At 48.0% G+C, this 25739-nt stretch overlaps 1 protein-coding gene across 1 annotated transcript in view; it reads right to left on the bottom strand.

Annotated features, from left to right (window-relative positions):
* Nucleotides 1-25739, bottom strand: part of NRDC (nardilysin convertase) — a 1236039-nt gene that overhangs the window by 548049 nt on the left and 662251 nt on the right. Inside the window, exon 22 of the mRNA XM_069642204.1 lies at nt 19698-19860. Within this exon, the coding sequence (XP_069498305.1) occupies nt 19698-19860 (163 nt within the window). The remainder of the gene's footprint in view (nt 1-19697; nt 19861-25739) is intronic.

Here is a 25739-nt window from a genome sequence, read left to right as displayed (position 1 = left end):
TTACCTTGCACTCGCCACCAGCTGGCCCTATGTATTTATTATTTTATGCTACTTACCTTGTACTCCACTTCCCCCCTCCCCTTGCACTTTTACCTTCCCCCTACCCCTGCACTTGCGCGATCTGAATGACACCTGGCCTTGTAGGATCGTTGTCTGTCTTCTCCTTGTTCCCCCTATGAAATAATTTCCCGACCTAATATATAAAATGAATAATTTTAATAAAGATCTGATGGTGAGACTAATTTCATTTTTTATGTTTTTAAAACAGGTACATCCTTCATTATTGTATGTGTCACGAGTACCAGACACCGGCGGATGGCTTTTACAACCGCCAGTTGCTTCTCCGCGTGAACAACGTTACCACCCTGACCATTTTATGGGACGATCGCCAAGTACAAGTATGCCCTTACGCGGTACTAACGGCTAGATGCAACATAAATACCGATGTGGTGGCCTAGTGCCTCGTTGTTGGAACAGCCATGCGATTATCAGTGCAACCGAAGAGCATATTTTATCGTAAAACAACACCCTGTGTACTGCACACGAACATCGCTTGCCTCAAGACGAACTATTTTGGATCGAGAGCAAAGAAAAATGCAAATCGCTGAATATTCTCTAAACATTTGATGTCAAATAAATGTACTTTACCAAATTTACAATCTTGCGGTTTGATTTAAAAGTACAGTTTCATATTCCGAATTTTGGCGCGCTGTGTTGTGTGCTGATCTGTGTTGGTTTCCGGGTTATGTGTGGAGTCGCCTAGAAGACGCCTGGGCGCGTTTGCCTACGCAGCACAGTCACGTCACGGATAGAGGCGGGGAATATGAATGTTTTGATAAAGTCAGTTTCAGGGGCGGGGGATATGATTTAGTGCCGCAAACGCAGGTTAGCCAGGTCGATGGGGGGAAATGATAGGATTATCAGAAAATGGCGGCTGATTTCGAGTGCGTTAATGGACGAAAAGTCGGGTAAGGTCCATAGGAAAGTTTTCTACGATCTACCGATTTATGCTTAAAAACACATGGCCGAACCGTAGGGACAATAAAAAAAAGTCCCGGAACTAGAGTGAACTGTTTTTGTTGGAATCCATTTTTGATGCCTGCTCTCCTGAGCTGAGACAGCACTTGGCTGACTCAAAAGAGATTGATCCCAAGAAGCTAGCAAAAGCTGCTGACTTGTGGGTTTCCAACAGGGCTACTCACAAGGATTCTGTGGCCACTCATAAAAAGGATGAGGGGAAGCAGCACAAGAAAGATGGCAAAGCGAATTCTAAAACTTCCCATCCAAAAGAGGGCCACAAAAAGAAGGGTAAGCTACATGGGAAACCAGGTTAGTCTAGTGAAACCTCTGGTGCCAAACCAGAAGGAGGTCAGCAGAAGCGCCCCATTTGTCAAAACATTTGGAAAATGTTATGCTTGTGGGTCAACTGACCACGTGAAAGGGGATCCCAGATGCAAGGATAAACCTTCAGGGGTCCACACTGCCTCCTTAGCCTTCATCACTGAGGGAGAAGAAGATATAGCCCTGAATTCGGACAATCTGCCAACACACCCTCCATGCGTCAGAAGCGGCGGCAGCTCTAGGCTCTCTGCGCGGCTTGACGAGAGGTTAGGTCCTCTTCTCTAATTTGCCAGCCCTAGACATCCAGGCTTCCTGGTATCCCGGCTGCGTTAGCAGCAGCGGCGGCCGAGTCGTTGGGGCCCTGCGACTTCTTACCCTAAGCCTTCTCTTCTTACCCTAGGTCTTCCAAGCATTTCGGTAGTCCGGAGGGTGCCTGGCGGCTGCGTGGAACGCCCTGGCAAGGTGTCTACAGGTCTCGCTGAGGGCCGCATGGCACGGCGGTTCCTGGAGTGGTAAGAATTCAGTGTTAAGCTGGAGTGGCGCATTCTTTGTTTATAATCATTACTGGGACAATACTCCCTGTGGGAGATGTAGTTTTCTTTGCTGGACAGTCAGCCAGCCAATCATGGCAGAGTGCATTTGGGTCTCCTAGGAGACTAAGCACAGGGAGTTTCGGGCACCTCTCTCACTTTCTGCTTACACCAGACACTCAGAAGCCAAGGGCGGGCTTCAGTCGTGAAGCCCGCCACATGCACACGAACAAAGGGCCCAAACCTGGTTTGGCACGTAGAGACAAACACTAGAAGGACCTTTCCAAAAAGAAATGGCGAAAAAAGAAAACCGGAACCTGTTTAAACAAAGGGGATTAAGGCACCATCTTGAAAAGCATGGCTCCCGTCATTTTTAGCTACCGGTGTTCGCGGTCGGGAAAAATCATGGTAGTTCGTTGTAAAACCACTGCCACCAGCCTTTTCAATAGGAAAGGGTAGCATTTGACTGCTACAAGAGTGTTTAGACACAGGGGACACTATGGAACCCCTCCAGCACTCCATTGTAAGATGGTGTGTGCTGCGTCTAGGAATTTGGAAAGACTAGTAAAGTCAATTTCACTTTACATTCTCTGGGAAACAGTAGTTGATCCCAGAGAAGGCATTTAAACCTTTGGGAAGTCTAAAAGATATCCCTGTGTCACTGCACTGAGGGTGCTGTGTAACACATATGAAAAGATGATTTCTATGGAGTTATCGAAAACTCCATAATCAAAGAACAAGTGTAAAACACACATCAAACCACGTGAACCTTTTTTCCCACTCTTTCCAGGTAAAACAAATCAAGTCCTCAAAATCCAGCAAAGTTGCTGGGGGGCTCTAAGGCGGAGGGAATTAGCACATTCATGAGAATTCTCCTCAACACTTGGTGCCTCTCCCAGTGGGGGGGGGGGGTCCCTTTTGAGAGGGTAGGAATCGACATTGTTGGTCCCTTAGACCCTTCAACATCTTCAGGCAACCGATTTATATTGGCTTTGGTAGACCATGCTACCAGGTATACTGAAGCAATACCTATGAGGACTGTCACAGCTCAGGCCGTGGCTAAGGCCCTACTTGGTATTTTTACCAGAGTAGGTTTTCCTAAGGAGGTTATCTCTGACAGGGGATCAAACTTTATGTCCCACTACATGCATGCCATGTGGAAAAACTGTGGCGTGACCTACAACTTCTCAACAGCCTACCATCCCCAGACCAATGGGTTGCTAAAGAGGTTTAACAAAACTATGAAGAGCATGATAGGATATGTGCTTTAGAAGAACCCCTTAGGATAAAATGGGACCTTCTACTGCCATGCCTTCTCTTTGCTTATAGAGAAGTCCCTCAGGAAGGGGTTGGATTCAGTCCATTTGGTCATCCGGTTAGAGGTCCATTAGCCCTAATCAAGAAGGGGTTGGAGAGTGCTCCTTCCCACAAGCCAGTGAGAGTCACTGACTATGCGTTGGGTCTCCAAAGGAGAATGACACACATGATGACAGAAGCTTCAGATAACTTTAAAGCAGGTGAAGCATTGGCATGACCAGAAGGCCAACATGGTTGAGTTTACTCAAGACGAGCTAGTTCTAGTTATGGTACAAGGCAGAGGGCCTTACAGGACAAATGGATTGGACCCTTCAGGGTTGTGGGAAAACTTGGAGGTCAACTATTTGGTGGACTTAGGCAATCCTAAGGAGGCCCCCAGGGTCTTTCACACCAACCGCCTAAAGGCCTATTTCTCTAGACCAGACCTGGGAGCTTTGCTTCTAGTCTACGATTAGAAAGAGGAAGAGAGTGACCCTCTACCTGACCTCCTCAGGGGACAACCTTTAGATGGAAAGATAGAAGGCGTTACTCTCTCTTCTGAGATGACACTGGAACAACAGGAGGAGTGCAAAACTCTTAAATCAGTTTGCCCCTCAGTTTTGACTCTCACCAGGCTTGACACCTTGGGCCAGCATGAGATTCTCACTGGTGACCGTTCACCTTTTAAAAGCAGAGGTTACAGAATGTCATACCATGTAAGAACCCACATAAAGGAAGAGGTCAATAAGATGCTTGATCTCGGGGTAATAGAGCACTCTACCAGTCCATGGTCTATGTGCTAGTACCAAAGGCAAGATCCAAGAAGTTGAGATCCTGTGTGGACTATAGAGCCCTTAATGCAGTCACCACGACTGATGCCCATCCTTTACCTAGGACAAATCAGCTAGTGGACAAACTTGGTTCAGCAAAGTACCTCAGTACATTTGACCTAACCTCAGGCTATTGGCAAATATCCCTGACAGACCATGCCAAGGTTTAAACTGCATTTTCAACCCCAGGAGGCCTCTACCAGTTTAAGGTTATGCTAGTTGGACTAAAGAAATGCACCTGCTACATTCCAAAGGATGGTGAATCATGTTTTGAATGGGATGAGGGACTTCTGCATGGCATACTTGGATGACATTCCAATGTTCTGCCCTACTTGGAAAGAACATATTGATGACCTAGGATATGTATTGCAGGCTCTTGAGCAGGCCAATCTGACCATAAAGGCAAGTAAATGTCAAATTGGTCGGAGTAAAGTGGTCTACCTTGGTATGAGATAGGAGGAGGTAAAATCAGGCCATTGCCTAGCAAAGTACAGGCTGTAGAAGACTGGGCCACCCCTACTACTCAAACCCAAGTGAGAGCCTTCTTAGGTCTCACAGGTTACTATAGGAACTTCATTGGGAATTATGGGTCCATAGCTTCTCCCATGAATGTGATCGCCTCATCCAAATTCCCCAAGAAGATCAGGTGGAATGAGGAGTGCACTAAGGCATTTGAAGGACTTAAGCAAGCCCTTTGTCAAGCTCCAGTCTTAAGAGCACCCGACTACAACCAACCCTTTATTGTACAGACAGATGCTTCCAATACAGGTATAGGTGCAGTTCTGAGTCAGCCGGATGAGAAAGGCAGGGAACACCCAATCTGCTTCATCAGTAGGAAACTGAAGGAACCTGAGACAAGGTGGGCAACCATAGAATGCAAGTGTTTTGCCATTGTGTGGTCTTTGAAGAAGTTTAGACCATACTGGTATGGTTCTACTTTTATGATTCAAACAGACCACCAACCCTTGAGATGGTTAATGCAGATGAAGGGGGAGAATCCTACATTGTTAAGATGGTCAATCAGCCTACATGGGTCTGATTTTACCATTGAACACAGGTCAAGGTGTAATCACCAAAATGCTGATGGTCTCTTCAGGAAGTATGACCGACTGGAGTAAGGAGATTCATCCAGGGGTGGATTAAATCCTCCTGTCCCTTAGTCTGGGAGAGGGGGGGTGGCGAGTGTTAGGGAGAATTCTCAGAAATGTGCCAATTCCCTCCACCTGAGAGACCCCCAGCAACTCTGCTGGATTTTGAAGACTTGATTTTTTGTAACCCGGAGAGAGTGTGACCCTTATTCCCACTCTCTCATGTATTTTAATGTGATTTTCTACACTGTTTCTTTTGGTTATGGAGTTTGACAAACTCCATAGGCAGCTTCTTTTTTATTGCGTCACACAGCACCTTCAGTGCAGTGACACAGGGAAGTCTTTCAGATTTCCCAAAGGTTTAACTACCTTCTCTGGGATTAACTACTGTTTCCCAGAGCAGTAAAGTGAAACTGACTTTACTTACCATTGTAACTTGCTAGACCCAGCACACCCTATCTTACAATAGAGTGCTGGAGGGGTTACCTAGTATCCGCTTTGTCTAGCTTCTCATGTAACATTTTTTATGTTACGCTTTTCTCACTTTTGTCAAAATGGCCCCCGGTCTTCTTTTTTCACCATTTCTTTGTGGAAAGGTCCTTCTTGAGATTTACTCTGCGCGCCAAACCAGGTTTGGTCTCTGTTAAGTTTGCCTTTGGAGGAATTCATGAGTGAAGCCCGCCTCCGGCTCCAGAGTGTCTAGGGTAGGCAGGAAGTGAGGGAGGTGCCCGAAACTCCTTGTGCTTAGTCGTCTAGGAGACCCAAATGCACACTGTGGCGATCGGCCGGCTGACTGTCCGGCAAGGACAGCCACCGTGCTGGGTGACTGACAGCCAGGCTGGAATGAATGGGAGAGAACTGAATAGAAGGTGAGTCTTTTGGCTTGGAAGGCAGAGTTGACCACTGGACGAAGGAACCGAAGAACTTGAAGAGGACACCTGCTGCAACTCCTGGACCATTGGTTTGCCCGGTGAAGCCCTGCTGCAGTGCCGGAACGCCAAATTCGCATCGACAGAGATGACTTCTCCCCTTGAGTTTGTGGGACCAATCAACTCCAAAGTATGCCACCTGGACATCCATCTTGGAGCTGGTTGAAATCCACAGAGTTGCTGCTGGAAACCGTATAGCCAGGGAGAGGAACACCAGATTGTGTGTGTTGCTTTTAAGCTGGCTTAGAGCTTTTGGAAGATCCTCCGGCCTCTCACAAAGCAGGACTGACCAAGCCTGAGCCCGCTCAAATGAGTGCCGGACCCCAGCAGCAAGGAAAGTCCATCTCAACAGCCAGGAACCGCAGTTTTGCTATTTGCTGAAACACTGAACAGCCACTGAAAGTGAAGTTTGCCGGTTGCGGGTTTTGACCATCCCAGTGAATTGCAGGAGTCTCCCAACGTCCTCCCTCTTGTCCCCACGACGGAGGCCCAGGAACAGTGAGATCTGCAGAGGTGCACAGGCACAGAAGTCATCAGCTGCATCTTTTCTTCATTTCTAAGGTACTGTAAAAAGTCTAAGAGAACTTACCTGTTACTGTAGAGTGCTTTCAACTTCTACAACTCATTAGTCTAATCAGCTTCTGGCCCTACATTTGATTCTTCTTTTCATCAAAGACTCATAAGAACTTGTGCAAAGACCTTTCCATTTACTTACCAGAAGTGCTCTATCCTATACAAGACTTTTGCCCACTGACTTTGGCTTAGCCTATTGAACTGTAGGACTCAACTTGGAGGGTCCAAAAGTATTTGCCAGCTTAAGAATATTTGTGGTCTCTTGTTGTTCTAATAACCTTTACCTCTTGCCAACTTTTAAGAGTATTCTGAAGACCAACAGTAAGATATTAATGTCCCCAACATCCTAGTTATTGAAGTCACCGGTGGGTGTAGGTTGTGTCTGTGGGCCATCCCAAAAGGGTCTTTACTGATTTAGAAACTAAGAGTGTACAGTATTGAAGTGTATTTGTTTGTTACTATTATATTGCTCCCTTCTGAAGAAGGCTTATTCTAACTGACTGAATAAATTAATAATTGTTTATGCGTGAAACCTTGAGTGTAAGAGTTTATTTGAAAACCTGTAACTGTAAATCTCTGTGTACCTCCACTACAGCTCACATTGACCCCTCTTGAGATAAGCCTGGCTGCTCAACACGCTACCAAAACTGTGTAGTACAAGCTTATACCAAAGGTTGGTTTTCCTATACCTGTAGTCAGAGTTGTGTGTAGTGATCAACAAGAATTTGTTATAGTTTCCACTCATTCGGCGCGTGTGCTGTTTGTTTAAACTGGGTTTTACCCCATTGCTTTTTCGGCATCTGAAAAATGCAGTTCCACAAAGCTTGTGATTTCAATTATTTACAATCTTTTATTCTTTTGAATTTCATCAATTGATGATATAGCAGGTGGTGCCGACACGTGTTTCGACCAAACAGGTCTTTTTCTAGGCTATCATTTATAGTTTTGAATACATAAGGATTGGATACATATTTTGTGACAATGTGGTCCCCAGATCAGGCATTCACCATTTGTGATTGTATAGATTGTGTGACATTTATATTTAGGCACATTACGTGCAGCTGAGTCAATTCCCAGTGACAGTTATATATACACAGTTTCATAGTAGTTTGCAGATTGGTTTGTACATTTTGAACTAAAACAATTTTTAATAAAAACAGTATTAAGTATACGTTTGGGGAGAGAAAAGAAGAGATTTCCGTAAGCTTGAGTGAAAATGGTCCTAACCAGTTTTAGGTAATAAGTGAGTCAGTTGCATAGGGTCTCACCTGGTAGGTAATAAAGACCTCCAAGTTTCCACCAACTGGCTGCTAGTGCACTGATAAGAGATGGAGGGCGCAGTAACCCATGGTCCCTGGTGCTCCTAAACACAATTGTGTGTAGTGGTTCCACAGGGTACTGCAGACAAACTTTGCCTAACATTCTTCTTGGCTGCTGCCAAAAGAGACACCGGTGACAGTTGGGACCGCAAACACTTGGGTGCACAGTCCGGCATCCTGTATTTCTTCTGATTATGGTCCCTCTTCACCGGGGCCAAGGAAGAGTTCTTCAGGAGGGACAGTCCCTTGTCCCAAATGTCATCCAAAGGCGGAATCGAACGTACGGTCTTCCTCTTTGCCTCACGGCACTGGTATAGAAAACCCTCTTTCTTCTTCTCCTCAGGGACCAGCTGGAACAACTCCGATGCCCTGGAGATCATGGCGTGGAAAGAGACTATTTTGTCGGGCGGTGAAGACCTGGGAGGCAGGGACGGGAGATCCCCCAAACAGCTGTCCGTGTCCGTAGTCACCGTGTCCGGATCCGTATGAGCCTTCGGGGGAGGAGAGGGAGGTGAAGGATGGCAAGGAGGCAGAGGGTGAACTCTCCTCTTCTTGGCAGGAGGTACCCGCCCCCCAACAGTCCCCGGCGCCGCAGGAGGAACCATTGGCGCAAAAGGCATCCTCATCCGGATCTCCGAGCATAAGGTATGCAGAGCAGTGAGGCGGTCCACCGAGATATCCCACGGCGGTTGTTGAGGTGGTTGCTGAGGAGGCTGTGGTGGCGGCAGAGAAGGCGAAGACGTCACCCAGTATATGCTGTGCAATCTTGGCTAGACTGAAAGCGATGCAAGCAGAGATCGGGATCCTGCAGGAGACTCACCTCCTCCCAAAGGATGAAAAAAGGATGGCTTAAAAGGCATTTCCCCAGCAGTACTTTGCCACCAGTGGCAAACAGTCAAAAGGAGTAGCCATACTGTTTAACCGCGACTTGGGGTTTTAAAACAAAAAATAATAAAAAAAAGTAAATAAAATAAAATCACACCTGGTCAGAGATACCGAGGGGAGGTACCTGGAAATCAAGGGTACAATAAAGGGTCAAACATACAGGATTCTAGCACTATAAGTCCCCAATGAGAAACAAGACACATATTACCGGGATACTACAGATAATGGGGGGGTTGGTGCAAAGGTCAGCTAATCTTAGGCAGGGATTTCAACTGTGTGATGAACCCGACACTTGACAAAAGGCTCCCATCCATGACAGCGGACCAGAAAAATAGACAAGCAATGGGCAAACTCTTAATGGAAATGATCAAAACATGGCACTTCTTCCAGGAAGTAAACAGAAAATACACACTACTTGGCAGTTCATAAGGCTACTCCAAGATAGACACGGTACTAGTCTCAGTGTGTTTCTGATCCCCCAGGTAGTGAAAGTGGAAATAGGGGCGAAATACCTCTCAAACCATGCACCACTGTTGGTCTGTATTGAAAGAGAGGATACGGGTAACAGACAACGACCACAATGGAGATTAAATGAGATGATTCTAAGGGACACAGCACTTAGGGCACACATGAAGGGTACCATAAATAACCTAGAGAAAACAACAATGAGGGACAGACTACAGGGTGGTCTGGGACACGGGGAAGGCAGTTGTCCGCAGTGAATTTATATCACAGGTGGCAGCATACAACAGAGAGAGGGCCCTCATAACGCAAAAGCTGGAAGGAGCCCTACAAGAAACAGAGAAACAACATAGGACCCGACTAACACAAAAGTCACTACGTGAATTAAGAAAGGTCAGAGCTCATCTAGAAAACCACACTGCTGACCGGGTGGCACAGACACTACTGAGCACCAAACAATCGTTATCTAAATGGAGGGAAAGCAAACAAATTCCTCACAACTTAGGAAACAAAAAACACACAATTACATTGCACGTCTCAAAAACAAGCAGAAATTAGAAATAATGGTACAATTCCATAAGGAATTGTTACAGGAGGAAAACCTTGATCTTGTGAACCAGAAATCCTACATGTCGGCAACACCCCTACCCCAGATCACAGAATATGACAGGAACATAATAGGGGGATTCATAACGGCCCAAGAAATTAGTGACGCAATATCAGCATTACCAGCGAACAAAACCCCAGGATCGAATGGTCTGGGAAATGCCTACTATAAAATATTCCGCACACAGCTGCTGGCGCCACTCACACGTCTTTTCAATGTCATTAGAGAGAAAGGGTCGGTCACAGCCAATATGGGGAAATCCACGACTATACTAACTCTAAAGCCAGGTAAATATCCCTCAGAATGCACCAGCTACCGTCCTATCGTGCTCCTAAACTCAGACGCAAAAATGTATACTAAGATACTGGCCACCAGGCTGATGAGTCCTCCCAGATATTATACACGAGGATCAGGCGGGATTTATTAGGGGACAATGTTAGACGAGCCATTGACATGGGAACAAGAACAAAGCTGTGATTTTCGGTAGCTGCCTTAGATGCTAGGCGGGCCTTTGACAGCCTGGACTGGGAATACCGGAGGCTAGCTCTGGATAGGTTTGGGTGCGGACGCCGTTTGTTAGGAACAAGTTACTTACCTGTAACTGTTGTTCTCCAGCATGGGTCTGGCATGGATTCACATGCTCATGAATATTCCCCGTCATCAGGCCGGGAATCCTCGGTAAAGAAAAAATCAGTATCAGTTTCGTTTCTGATCTGTCTTTCTCAGTAGTAACCAATCACTGGTCTCTGGGTCATACTGCCCCCAGCCAATGACTGCCCTCTCCCTAAGCCCGCCTCTGGCAGCCATCTTCAGATTTGGTAGCACGCAAAGCGGCAGTATGACCAAGTGAAGAACTGTAGAGGGGCAGGAGGGAGGGTTTGCATGTGAATCCATGCCAGACCCATGCTGGAGAACAACAGTTACAGGTAAGTAACTTGTTCCTTCTCCAGCATGGGGTCTGGCATGGATTCACATGCTCAGGAATATAAGAATACATAGCAGTACACACATGCACAACCAACGGGAGGTGGAAAAAAGGCTCAACATTAAGCATTACATCAAAACTCAACACCTCCTCACCAGGCTCACCTTAGGCGAACAGGTTGCGCAGCACCGCTTGGCTGACCCTGGACTCCTCCCTGGAATCCCGGTCGACGCAGTAGAATCTCGTGAAGGTGTGCGTCGACCACGTAGCAGCCCTGCAGATGTCCAGCAGGGGCACACCAGACAAGAACGCCGTAGTAGCAGCGATAGCTCTGGTCGAATGGGCTCTCCGACGGCCAGGCAACGGTCGGTTTGCCAACCGATGACAGTGCGTGATGCAGCCGGGGATCCTTCTGGAAATGGAAGCCTTCGAGAGAGGCTTCCCTTGGTTCACAGGTTCAAAGTTCACAAAAAGCTGTGATGTCTTCCGAAAACTCTTTGTGCGGTCCACGTAGAACTTCAGCGTTCTAGCCACATCCAGCGAATGCAAAGTCCTCTCGGCCGGTGACGAAGGTGAGGGGAAGAAAACAGGTAACACCAAGGGCTCATTGAGGTGGATGTCCGACGGCACCTTGGGCATAAAAGAGTGGTGCGTCCTCTGCACCAACCTTGTGTCGTGAAAAGTCAAGTATGGAGGTTTGCAGGATAGGGCCTGGATCTCTCCCACTGGCCGTGCGGAGGTGATGGCCACAAGAAACGCAGTCTTCCATGACAGGAGCTTCAACGGTGCCGAATGCAGGGGCTCGAATGGCGCCCCCATGAGCCTGGTCAGCACCACGTTGAGTTCAACGGCGGGAACCATCGGAACAGTCCCTTCATAAATTCCTTCACCAGGCGATGGGACCACAAGGACGCCCGTCCTGTGGTTCTGGTGTATCGGGAGATCGAAGCCAGATGTATCTTGATGGAGGCGTGAGCCAGACCAGCCTTGGTCAGCGACAGTAGGTACGGCAGCACTTGAGGGGCCGTAATCCGTAGAGGGTTAATCTTCTGTGCACGGCACCAGACAGAGAACCTCTTCCAATTATGTCCGTAGCACTTGAGTTGAGGACGCCCTGGCTTTTGCAAGGACCTCTCTGCAGTCAGCCGGGATATCGCACCCTCCAAACTCTAGTGCTGCAGGAGCCAGGCCTGGAAGTTCAGCGACTCCGGGTTGTAATGAAGTATGGCGCCTCCTTCTCTGGAGAGAAGATCTGCATCCGTCGGCAGCTTGACTGGTGGGGATGCTGACAAGTCCAGAAGGTCCGGGAACCAGATCTGCCTCGGCCACGCCGGTGCGACTAGGATCATCCTGCACCGGGACCTCTTGAGCTGGTTGACGAGTCAGAGCAGCAACGGCAACGGAGGGAACACATATAGGAACAGGCCGTCCCAGGGGAACGAGAAAGCATCGTCCATGCTCCTCGGCTGGGGAAACCTGCTGGCGTACCTCTGGCACTTGGAGTTCGTCGCCGTCGCGAACAGGTCGATCTGTGGTTTTCCCTATTGTCGGAAGAGTCGATCCACTTGATCCCGACGCAGTTCCCACTCGTGGCACGAGCGCAGCTCCCTGCTGAGTGAGTCGGCGATGGTGTTCTTTATCCCTGCCAGATGAAAGGGCACCAGAAACATCCCTTGGGCGATGGCCCAATGCCACAGATCCTGGGCTTCCTTGGAGAGGGCTGGGGATCTGGTTCCTCCCTGCTTCCGGATGTAGAACATTGTGGTGGTGTTGTCGGTGAAGATTCTCACAACCTTGCCCTTGAGGGACGGGAGAAAGGACCCGAGGGCCCAGAACACTGCACGGAGCTCCAGGATGTTGATGTGGAGCGTCTTTTCCTCCGGGAGCCAAAGGCCTCTCGCGTTAAGTTCTCCGGTGAGCGCTCCCCATCGTTCCAGGGAGGCCTCCATCATCACCGTTATCTGGTGGGATGGGGTTCTGAAAGTCTGTGCCCGCCGTTAGATGAGCGCGGGTGCCCCACCACTGGATCGCTCGTCGGAAGGTCTCGTTGAGCGGGTTCCTGTCCTCGAAGCTGCCCGTCGCTTGGATCCAGCGGGAGTCGAGGAACTCTTGCAAAGGGCGCATCTGAAGCCTGCACAAGCACACGAGATATATGCAGGAGGACATCATCCCGAGGAGGGACTTGATGGACCTCACCCTGGCCACGTCTGTGGCCAGCAGACGCTGCACCTTGTCCAGGATGGCCTTCGTCCTTTCCTCCGACGGCGAGCCCAGACGCGCCACTGTGTTGAGCTTGACTCCCAGAAACAGTGCGACTTGCGACGGGACCAGGTGGGATTTGGGAAAGTTGAAGGAGAATCCCAGGACCGTGAGCAGCTGGACTGTCTTCGCTGTGTTGTCTACGGCGAGCTCTCGTCCTTGCTCGGATGAGCCAGTCATCCAGGTAGGGGTAGACGTGGATACCCTGTAAGCGCAGCCGCACCGCCACCGGGGCGAGGCACTTGGTGAACACCCTGGGTGCCGACTTCAATCCGAACGGGAGGGCCTTGAACTGGTAGTGCCGTCCTTGGACCACGAACCTGAGGAACTTTGTGTCCTTTCAGAATGGGGATGTGGAAGTACGCATCCTCCAAATCCAACGATGTCAGGAAATCGCCCTTCTCCAGCCATCCCAGCACTTGCTGGAGGGTGACCATCCGGAACTTCTGTGCCTTGATGTACTTGTTCAGTCGTCGCAGGTCCAGGATGGGGCTCCGTCTTCTTTTTCACGAGGAAGTACCTCGAGTATACTCTGGAGCCCCGGAGCCTCTTCGGGGTGAGCTTGATGGCACCTTTTTTGAGCATCGCCCTTACCTCCAATAGCAGTTGAGGGACGTGATTTTCCTTCCTGGCCACGGGTGGAATGCGGGGGTACCTTTTTAGAAATTTGAGGGCATGCCCCTGGGCCAGGGCGTCCAGCACCCAACGGTTGGTGGAGATGGACTCCCACACGCTGACGAACTTCGCCAGGTGGGGGCCTGACACCGCTGTCGGTTCAATCTTGCTTGGAGGACGCCTTGCTGCCTTGGCCTCCCTGGCGACGACGGCGGGGCCCACCCGACTTGCCTCGTCCTCTATAGGCTTCCTGTGACGAGGAGCGGGCCACTTGCCGGTACGTAGAGGAGCCACTGCCGAATCCCTTGGAGGCACCCTGCTTGCCTCCGGTGCTCCGAAAGGACGGCTTTTGTAGCCGGAGAACTCCTAGGGCCTTAGCTGTCTCTGTGTCCGCCTTGATGGCTTGGAGGGACTCATCCACCGTTTTCCCAAACAGGTTGTTCCCGTCGAACGGCATGTCCAACACCTTGGCTTGTACGTCCTGGCGGAAATCCGTCGCCTTGAGCCACCCTCGTTGTCTAAGGCAAACGCTGTTGCCTAGCTGGCGGAAACCGGTGTCAGCAATGTCCGTTGCCACCGTAATGGCATGGTCCGACGCCACTTCGCCTTCTTGCAAGATCTCCAGGGCCTCGGCCTTCTTGTCATCCGGTAGGAAGTCCAACAGGGGGGCGATCTTGTACCATAACTCCCTGTCGTAGCAGGCCACGATCGCGAGGGCGTTGGCCGCCTTAATCGTTGTTGCTGCCGACGAGATAACTCGTCGTCCCATTGCGTCCAGCTTCTTTCCTTCGCCGTCAGGCCGGGAAGTTGACGTTGAGGCAGACGCCTGCCCCGCTTTCTTCTTGGCCGCTGCTGAGATGACCGAGTCAGGGGTCGGTTGTGCCCTAAGGCACAAAGGGGCCGCGTCGGGGACCCGGTACTTCTTCTCGTACCGATCCCTCTTGGCAGGCGTCGTAGACAGGTTCTTGAGAAGGGTGAGACGCTCGTCCCAGATGTCATCTAGCAGAGGCACGGCGAGGACTGCCTTCCTCTTGGACTCGCGCCGTTGGTAAAGGAAACCTTCCTTCTCTTCGGGGCAGAGCTGAAAAAGCTCGGATGCCCTGGCGATCATTGCATGGAAAGATCCAATCTCGTCGGACGGGGAGGATCGGGCTGGCGATGGGAGCCCCGTCCCGTCACCGCCGTCGGTACCCGTCGTGGCCGTGTCCGTTCCCGTGTCATCCCCAGGGACGGGGGACGTGGGTAAAGGACGAGCAGGCCGCGAGGGCTGAAAAGGCGGGGCTGGATGGATCCGTCTTCTCTTGTACGGGGGGCTTCCCGCCGGGCCCGGCTCTGGCTCCTCCGTCGAGCCTAGTTCTGGATCCTCCGTCGGTGGTAAGGGCAATCTCGAATCTCGTCCTTATCACCGGACATAAGGATTGTATTGCAAACAAAATGGCCGCCGAGTTATCCTGCGGCTCCGGAAGCGACGGGTGACTAGGACCCTCACCGGTGCCGCCGTCACTCCCGTCGTCACCCTCGTCGGGACGGGCCTCTTCGACGCCCTCGTCGAGGCCCTCTAAGACTTCTACCAGCTCCTCCTTGGATGCTGTGTCCGTGTTCACAATGGCTACCGCCCCCCCTCTTTTTCCGACGGGGTCTTCATGGGGGTCTTTTCGATGGGTCTGAAAGGGGCTTCCTTCCGCAGAGGCAGGGAGACACTGGGCCCCGAGGTCGCTTGAGGCCTTCACCTTGGGGGGAGGGTCACTGCCTCAATCCCCCTCGGCCGAATCCTTCGAGATCGACCGGGGCCTCTCCAGAAGCTTACCCGGGTTCTCGGATTTCCTCTTTCCCGAACCAGAGCGTTGGCTCGTGGTTAATGGTGCCGGGGAAGGCACGCCCTGCCTGGCAGCCGAAGAGCCTGACCGTTCGGCGCTCCCGGTGCCCGCGGTGCTTTGCCTTCTGTTGGGCCCCCGTCGCTGGGGCGCCCTCACAGGACTTATAAAACCGCTCAGATTTATTCTTCTCACCTGACGGACTCCTTCCTTCCAGCCAGTTGGAGAGGCGAAGGTGTCGGTCCCTGATGGTCTTCTCCGACATGTTCCTGCAAAACGCACAGTCCTTCTCCATGTGCGTTTTCTCCTCATGAAGGCAGTAGAGACATTTCGAGTGCTCGTCCTCCTTGAACACATTCTGTAGCTGGCATCCAGGGCAAATCCTGAACAGCTTTCAGGGCGTCGAGCTTCCTTTCTCCTGGGCCATGTTCGGGTAGGCCGCAGAAACTGCTGGAATCCTCCAAGAAGCGTAACTTTACAAAATCTTCACCCTTGAGGGGCGTAGAAAAAAAATCTGACACGGATACCCGTTAATCGGATGTAGAGACGATGGAGCTTGAGGCTCTATTTGACCGAAAAATTTGATATTCTCTTTGAAAAAGTGCGAAAACGCAGCAAAAGCTCGAGAGCTAAACACGAGGACTCCCAACACTTGAGCGTGCGGTAAAAATCTGAAGATGGCTGCCAGAGGCAGGGCTTAGGGAGAGGGCAGTCATTGGCTGGGGGCAGTATGACCCAGAGACCAGTGATTGGTTACTACTGAGAAAGACAGATCAGAAACGAAACTGATACTGATTTTTTTTTTCCGAGGATTCCCGGCCTGACGACGGGGAATATTCATGAGCATGTGAATCCATGGCAGACCCCATGCTGGAGAAAGAGGGTTTTAACAAACTTCCAACTCCCCTTCACATATTTCACAGTAAATGGTCGAATGTCAGACCAGATCAACATAAGGAGGAGCACACGACAGGGGTGTCCCCTTTCCCCCTGATGTTCGCGATGGCAATGGAACCCTTTGCAGCAAAGATTAGAAGGGATCCCCGAGATAAGAGGGGCGACATGTCGGGAGACCACACATAATATTGCACTATACACAGATGATGTAATGCTCTTCATTAAAGACACCAAAAACTCACTGCCTAGGGTCATTGAGAAAAAGCAAGAATTTGCTAGCATTTCAAGGTTTGCTATTAACTACTCCAAATCCAAAGCAATAAACATAACAGAAGAGAAGGAGGTGGTCACGGGTCTGGGGAAAACATACCCCTTAATCTGGGAGAAAGACGCATTGGAATATCTGGGAATAAAATGAACCTGTTTAGAACAAATATAAAACCCATCTGGAAACAACTACAGGATGACTTAGAGGAGGTGGGAATCCCAAGAACTGTCCTGGTTCGCAAGAATCACAGCGGTAAAAATGACCCTTGTCCCCCGCTTACTATATGTGGCAGGCTCGGTGCCCACGGATATCCCGCCCCACTTAAATAGGGAACTACATAAAGCAATATTCACATTTATCTGGCAAAATAAGAAAGCTAGGAGCCAAAGGCGAATCTTGATGTGTCCACTGCTCTTTGGGGACCTGGGGGTCCCGGACATCGGGAGATACTTATTGGCGGCTCAGCTGGCGCTGATGCTTAACTGGCCGGGACAGGAAAACCTGAAAGGATGGAGTGGGATAGAACAAGCAGCTACCACAATTTCCGCTGAAGGCGCTACAGAACCTTAGCACCAGAGCCTGCAAGAGTGGGAGTAACCTATTAGAAGCTACCAGAGTGTTGTTACGCAGCTGGGACAAAGCTTTGGGTATAAAGAACATCCGGTGGGTGTTAGGTCCATTCTCTCCCCTACCACACAACGCAGATTTCACGCCAGGCCTACTGCGGAAGTTCTAGGAGTGCTGACCTATATAAATACTGTAAACAGAAATTTGGAATTGTGGAAAAAGAAAGATACTGTCAAGCTTCACACACGCTTCATGGCAGCCCGGGCTTTACCCTATAAACACCGTAATCCAGGTGTCCCTGTGTATACTAAACAAAGAGTTCCACGTTCTCAGCCCGGCGCCTGGAAATTGGCATGGCAACGTTGGAAGCCTGTTTTCCGTCACGTGACACGTTCGACTTGAGCGTGGTTGCCGGTTCATGTGACTTAAGCACCTCCCACTGCTGTTTCGGTGCTTCTGAATTTCGTTACGAACAGTTAGCGCTATCCTTCCTTGGTCCCTTGTAAATTCCTTGCTTCTTTGTTCCCGTTCTTGCTCCTGTTCCTACCCGCCCTCCCTCCTTCCCTGCCTCTCATCCGAATTCTCCAGGAGTGTCCGTGGACACGCTTTGCCTTCTCTACTGCCTTCCTCCTGCCGACTACGGAACTCCGAACGGACTGAATTTGGACACGTCTTGCTTTCTCTGCTGCCCGCCTCCTGCCGACTACGGAACTCCGAACGGACTGAATTTGGACACGTCTTGCTTTCTCTGCTGCCCGCCTCCTGCCGACTACGGAACTCATACGGATTGCTTTCGAACTTTCTGTCAAGACTCACAAAACCAATCAGTGACTTTTGGATTTCAGCACACGGACTAGAGACTTCCTTTGGTGTGCCTGAAGTCTAGAGGCGTCCTCGTGCCGTCGGGAATAGCCAGTTGGGTTTTTCAGCATTTTGGAATTACTTGAACTTTCTCCCAGCACATCGTTTTTTCTACACCCCCCAGACAGGAACTATTGCACAAACATCAACCTACCTGGTTGCTTCCATATCCTGTGGTCATCAGGTCAGTGGTAACTTTAATTACTATATGGTTACGCTTGTTTTCCAATCGGTCTTGTTGTCTAGTGACGGTAACCGTTTGTTGTTAACCATTGTTTGTAACAGCGGAACCGCAGAATCCCGTGTTCCAGGCCTGCGCCTCCTGTGTCTCGTCTTGCATCCTGTCTTTCATGGAATGGATCCCTCAGCTTGTCTATTTGCTTATTCAGGTTAGAGGGGTACATTGCAGGGAAGACCTCTTCGGCTACACGACGGGGCAAGTCCCGGCCGGACATAACAGATACAAATACACACAAACTAGACACTGGATCTCCTATCCATCTATGAAAAGGGCAGGTATTAGGACCCCAACCGGGCTGGAACTGACTATGCAGGAGGGCCCAACCACAGGCGGGATAGCCAGTTTATATAGACTGCTGAATAATGCGCAAACAAAGACAAACTCCCATATAAGGAGAACTGGGAAAAGGATATAGGGGAAACTCACAGAAGAAGAATGGGGCCAAATATGGTCAAGAGCGCACAAATCCTCCAAATGTACGGCGATCAAGGAGCCAGCATATACAATACGTTATAGATGGTATATGTCCCCCATCGTCTACACAAAATCAATCCTAAGTACCCAGCTGAATGCTGGAGACAATGTGGGGGGAAGAGGAAATCTGTATCATATGTGGTGGTCGTGCCCGAGGGCAGCAGCGTACTGGAAAGAAGTTCCGGGGCACATAAAGGAGATAACGGGAGCTGATCTGCCGATGACATCCAAAATAGTCTTGTTAGGAGCCGTATCAGAAGGCATATACGCAGCATCAGGGAATAAAGCTTCCTTAATCGCACATCTTTTGATGGCAGCAATAATGACAATGGCACAATGATGGAAGGATAAAGTGGGTCCAACGACGGCCTGGTGGTGGGTCAAGGTCTGGGGAGTAATGGAAATGGAAAACATATGTGCCCTAAAGGCAGGTAAATACTGAAATTCCTGGCAATCTGGGACCTCTTCCAAGAATTTGTTAAGGACAGAGAAGCCCACTTCCACAAGCCGCAAATCCTTAAAAACATCGATGTCTACTTACAGACTAAAATTAAAGAAAAGCCTTCACGCTCAAAAGGGCAAGAAGCTAAGAAAATAAGCAAAGACTCTGGGGCCATACAAGTTGGGGAATTGGGAGGAGGGAGAAGCGATGGGGGGGGGGACAACAATGAGGAACTTATGACAAAACATCAGGGGCAAAACTGAACCACTGCAGAAAGTGGCAAAGTCAAGACACAATTAAACAGGTTATGTATATGTGAAACATAGCAATGACTAAAAAAAAGGTAACATATCCCGCTAACCTCGCGTGAGCAATACAAACTCATTCTATCCCTGAAACAAATATCCTAATATTAATAGTGACAAGACAAATCTAGCATGCAATGGCAAGTTGTTTTAATCTGCAGGTACTCACTTTGCTTGTAAAGTTGCCCTGCACCAGACCCTCCACAAACATCTGTGATTTGAAATCCTTTACAAAAGAAAGCAACGATTCAATGCTCAGGCCATCCATTAACGCATTGTACTTCTCAATCATGGACCAGCGGGCATGTTCCAGAATAAGCAGACGCACATCTCTACAGAAATAAAGAAAGTAAGAAAATGCATATAGAATTAAGTTGCATGCATATTTTGATGAACTCTCAAACTTCCTGGCTGCAGCACTAGCTCCCTACTATATGTCACAGTTGGTCCACAGCTCAGATATTATTTTGCCAGTAGCCACTCACAAACAGTAGTTGGGAAAACAAAGTACTATCTTTATTGGTTACATTGTTCCATGTTGTATCTTAGAAGAGCTTATTTAACCATCACCTTGAAGCAAACATTTATGTACTCTAAGGCGAAATTAAGAAAATGGTTTTTGAAAATTAATCTATGTGAAGTCAACTCGTACATTTTAACATGTCATTACTTTTGAACATTGTGACTTCAGCATTAGCACCATGAAGGATTATTCTACCAGACCTCACTGAAGGGTATAATGTCTTCCTTCTGATCAGCAGATGGAGAGTAACTAACAACTGTTATGCAACATTTTCTTGAAGTTTTGTCTTGCTCACCTACTGGTTGCAATGGCTGAGCAGTCAACTCATGAGGAGGGTAGCGGCGTGGTGTAATATATTGAATGAAAAGTTAAAACACTGATCAAACGGCAAAACAAATGATTGTTCCCTTATTTAGTAGCCATTTCCTTTTTGGTAAAGAACAACCCAACAGAAGGCAGAAGAGTTTGTTTATTCATTTATAATGCGCGCTAGACCCGTAGGTATCAGGGCGCAACAGTACAGAATATGCGAGGCTTAGGTTACAGGGTTACATAGTATGCAAAGATTTCAGCCAATTTATATAGTTAGATCTGTATTTCAGGAAGGGCTGCTCTTCTCTTATAGGATGTGGCAGGGAGTTCCCGAGTTGAGCCGCTTTAACTGGGAAACTGCCACCCCCGGCTTTAAACAACTTAAATCTCGGTATAATGAGGCTATTGGTATACACTGTTCTCGGCGGTCTGGAGGAAGTTCTCCTCTCGAATCTGTCCATGAGATAAATAGGGGCTGCGTTATTCAGAGCCTTGTGAGTAAGGGATGCAACTTTTAAAGGAATTTTATTCTGGGTGGAAAGCCAATTATTTTGGCGCCTTATCATGGATATGTGAGATTTTTTAGACATGCTGAGAGCTGCTCTCAGGGCATTGTTTTGAAGGATTTGGATCCTATGAATAGTGATTTTGTTTGCGCCGATGTATAAGGAATTACAATAATCAAGCCTAGATAGAATGAGGGCTCTGGCCAGAATGATGCAGTTGTCCAAAAGACAGGGTTTGCCTGTTCTAACGAGCTTACAGGTGTAAGCTGTGGCTGAGGCCATGGACTTCACCTGTTTAGAGAAGGAAAGGGTGGAGTCAAGGTAGAAGCCAAGTGTCTTTACCTCCTTGGCCACCTTTATGGGATTGCCATCAATTACGAATGAAGAATAGTCTTGGCCTAATTTCTTAAGGTTAGGGTGGGTGCCCAAGATGATGAGCTCGGTTTTATCATCATTCAGGCATAGACCGTGGGTTGCCATCCATGCCTGGATGATGAGATACAATCCATTTACCAAGGCCAAATCCTTGCTGTAATCCCCAGAAAATGGAAGGAGAATCTGAGTATCATCTGCATAGTTAGTGTAGGTGATACCAAGAAGGTCCAGATCATTAAAAAGGGGCTTAGTAAATATATTGTTTAGAGTGGGGGAGACGCACGAATCCCTGGGGTACACTGCAGGTGTTGGGGATCGGGTTTGCCGCTGCTAATGGGGAAAACACCCTCATGGTCCTGTCAGTTAGAAAAGACCCAATCCATGTTATAGCCTCTTAAGAAAAGTGGGCGGCAGAGTCTAGGTGCCTACATAGGACCTTGTGGCTTACAAGGCCGAATGCTGCCGAGAGGTCGAGCAATAGGAGGAGGGCTGTTTTCCCTTTATCTCGTAGCTCATCAATTTGTGCCTTCAGATCAATAAGGGCTGTCTCAATCCCATGTTGAGGTCGGAAATCTGATTGTCGTGCTCCTAAGAGCTTATGTAATTCTAGAAAAAAATGTATTTGATTGTAGGCGATCTTGTCTAGGATTTTTAACAGAAATGGAACTGTCGTGATGGGACGGTAGTTTGTGGGTATGAGTGGATCTAAGGTTAGCTTTTTTAGCAGAGGCAACACCCAGGATTGTTTCAAGTTGATAGGGACAGAGCCAGATGCAAATGAAGCATTGATAAGTTTGGAGACAAATGGTGAGAGATCTCTGGCATCTTATGAGCTGGGCTGGGCAGAGGTCGCCCTAGCAATTGGATGGCTTGAGTGAGGATAACCTTCTTCATCTCAAGAATGGAGGTTTTGGTGAACTTAAAACAGGCTATCGAGTCAAGTTCCTTCAGAGGAGGGTCGGGCGTATTATTGCTGGATTGGGGTAGGTGATTGAGTGAGTCTTTTTTTTAGCTATTTTGTTCTGAAGTATAGTTACTTTATTAGATAGTGCCTGTTGTATATCTGAACACCATGTTTTAGCTTTGGTACAGGTATAAGGAGTCTGGATGGGGATTCTAATTCCTTCAGGATAGTAAACAATTCCTTCATACTGGAATTAGCATTGTATATACGTTTGGTGTATGAATTACGCTTGGCTAGGTAGATTTCCTTTTTATCGTGAACCTGAACAAGGTTTCACAACTCCTCTTTAGTTGTCGTAGATCCTTTAATTGGGGGGGTGAACCATTTGTTTAGATGGGATTTGGGTTTGTTCGGACTAAGTTTCATAGGACAATATTGTCGAGTGCAGTTAGCATAATGTTACTGTAATTTTCAACAAGCGTTTCTGGGTCTAAGTGATCGGCCAGCTGGTTGAGGGTTGGTAAAATGGCAGGAATCACTTTGTCTGCTGTGATACTCTTTATTCCTGGTTAGACATGGCGGGCCGTTGTGGGGTCTTGTGGGAGGGGTCTGGTGGTGGCGAGATCAAATGACACAAGGAAACGGCCCATCCATAGTGGAGAGGAAATAGTTGTGATGTTGGCGGTACAGTTATAGTCCGCCACCCAATCAAGAATTCTCCCTTTGATGTGTGTGGGTGCAGTGATTTTTTGGGTTATGCCAAGTTCGGTAAGGGTTCTGGCAATGGAGGTGGCGTGTTTGTCTAAAGGATCATTAAAACCCATGTTGAAGTCTCCTAGGACAAGTAGTTGAGAGGTGATTAAGATTATTGGATAGTAAGGTGTTGATATCCTCCTCTCTTTGAACTAACTTTTCTATCAACCAACCTCGTCCGGAATCCGTGCCACGAACCTTACCGCAAACTACGATGAACTATGTGAACGTGAGCAAAATACTTTTGACCCATTAACTTTGGCCCTGAGCCTTTTCTACCTGATTCTATCACTGCAGTTCCTCTTATTCACTTGCCCTGAGTATTTACCTGTTGGTTTGATTTAATTTCTATTAACTTTGTCTTTCCCTACCTTTTTAAACTGCTGGAGCGCCATTTTCCTCCCACTTCATTTTGTGAGCTTAATTTGTCTGGAATTTAAGGGAAGTGGTGTATTAAGAGTGATTTTTAGACTGCTTATAATAGTGTAATGTTATACAATTGAAGAGTGAAATAAATGTATATACTTTGACTCAAGGTAGGTTTTCAAGTAAGTGTTTGCCTGAATCATAGTAATTACTGTCCTTTGTGTAATTATCTGATACTGCTCACTTACTCTTGAGATAAGTCTGGCTGCTCAGCCATCGCTACCACTTTAACTGTGTAGTACGGGCTTGTACCAAAGGTGAATTTGTATCGTCACTTGTAGTCTTAATTGTGTGTGGTGTTCCCAAAGGGTACTGCATATAATTCTGCCTAACACACTGTTCTGTGCAATTATTTCAAGAGACATGGTAGTTGGGCATTTCTTAATACACGTCCCCTCATTCATATAAAGTAAAAAATGTAGCACAATAAGCTAATAAAACTAAGTCTGTCCGTAGTGGCCTGATCCTTGTTTGTCGTGGGGCTCCCAGTTTCAGATGCCATGCTGTTAAGAACTGTTAGGGAGAATTCTCTGTTAAGGCTAATTTCCCAAACCTAGTGAGTCCCCCAGCAGCTTTGCTGGATTTTTGGGGTTTAATTTTTTTCTCCTGCCAAGAGTGAGAATCTTTTTCTCCCAATCTTAGGCATGATTTGAGAATGTCCTTTGACTATGTAATGTGTTTTATGGGCTATGGGGTCTTTTACTTATAGGGCTTCATGTGTTTTTGGTATGTGTGTTACACAGCACACTCAGTGCAGTAAAACAGGGGTGTCAATGTCATTGACTACTGTCTCCCAGGGCATGTAAAGTCACCATTGGCTTTACTAGTCTTAAATTGTGAACAGAACCAGTACAAACTATCATATTGTGGAAGTATTGGTAGGGGTAATTCGATTGCCCCTGGGTGTGTTTTCTAAGGGGGCACTGTCCAGTCCCCCCTTGTCGAGTTTCTGGCTGGTGGCAGTGGATACCACGCAAACTATTCCCCCGGAATATTTCCTATGGGATTTGCCCATTCATTTTAAACGCACCACTTTTTGGTACAATGTTAAAGATACCGCCGGGAACTTCAGAAGTCGCCAGAGGGCCTAAAGAATCCAAAGAGGGGAGAAGCTGAGCCATCTACAACGACGACACCACCAGTGGAGCCCTGCTGTACGAAACTAACCACTTTCCCGACGACAGAGGAGATCTTCTTCCAGGAGAGTCTTCTTCCCTTTGAGCTGGTGGGACCAACCAGTCGCCTTTTTCGCCTTCCTGGATCGTCTCGTGGTCGAATCGCCCGTGCCAAGCACCCTGGCGGCTGGATAGCCACGCTTCACCACTACCGCGAATAAAAGGGTAGTACCTTTTAACCGGGAAACTCTGCGGCTGGTTTCTTCCCTGGCAGTGCAACAACCTCCAGCTTTCATCCACGTCTAGATCTTCTCTTCCCCTGGACTTGCATCCGCTGCCAGGAACAACTGACCCTGCTGGAGCTTTCTCACCATTTCAGGTACTGTGTCCCGTCTGGTCTCCCTTGCAACAGGCTGTTCAAGGTGTCCCGTAAATCCTTGACTCTCCATTCTGGGGTGACCTGGGACCTGTTAACTATTTTTTCTGAACTGATCCAACTCCTTTTGAACTATCTGCAAAGACTTTTAAAGTGTACTTCAACTGTGTGATCTTGGGCACATTCCGCCTTGCTCTCTTCAAGAGTGGCCCTGGCCTATGAATGTTCTTTCTCTACAGTAGACTCTGCCTTTCTTGACTTGCTGTGGTTCTTTTAAAAGTGTTGGTATTGTGTGCTTTTCTAATTATGCCTTTTCCCTCCCTTTTTAAATAATTATTGGAGTGCCATCTTGGTTAAGCGCTCACCTCTGTATTGATAATAAGTGGTGTTCTTTTCCTAAGAATTGTCGAATAATTAATCTGGGAGGTTTATATATTTCTAGTGACTGTTTGAACTTGCTTGACATATTAGTGCCAGTGTATTTTTACAAGTGTGTTTTAAATAAATAATTATATACTTTTATACCCAAGCTCTGGTCAGTGTTTGCTTGTGCTACTGTATTTTTGTACCTAATGTGTATACTCTATATACTGCCTAACTCTTCTTGAGAGAAGTCTGACTGCTCAGCCACAGCTACCAGGTAAATCTGGGTGGTGCAGACTGCGACTAATTGGGTTTACTGCCAACACCTGTAGTCTTAAACTTTTTGCAGTGGTCCCTAAGGGAACTGCACAGGTTTCTGCCTAACACCGAAGCCCTTTGGAAAAGTAAGCCTAGCATGGCTAATAAAGACTCCCTTCTCATCACCTCACTCAACTACAAGGAAGCTATCCTTCAAGCCAAAAAAGAGACGTAGAACCAACGTATATCTCAAGCTGAATCCAACACAAAGGAGTTATTTAAAATACTCAAAGAATTAGA

The sequence above is a fragment of the Ambystoma mexicanum genome, chromosome 1q, assembly GCF_040938575.1.
Source record: "Ambystoma mexicanum isolate Mex_15411 chromosome 1q, UKY_AmexF1_1, whole genome shotgun sequence".
NCBI classification, from domain to species: Eukaryota; Metazoa; Chordata; class Amphibia; order Caudata; family Ambystomatidae; genus Ambystoma; species Ambystoma mexicanum.
This window is presented reverse-complemented; position numbering and strand designations above follow the sequence as displayed.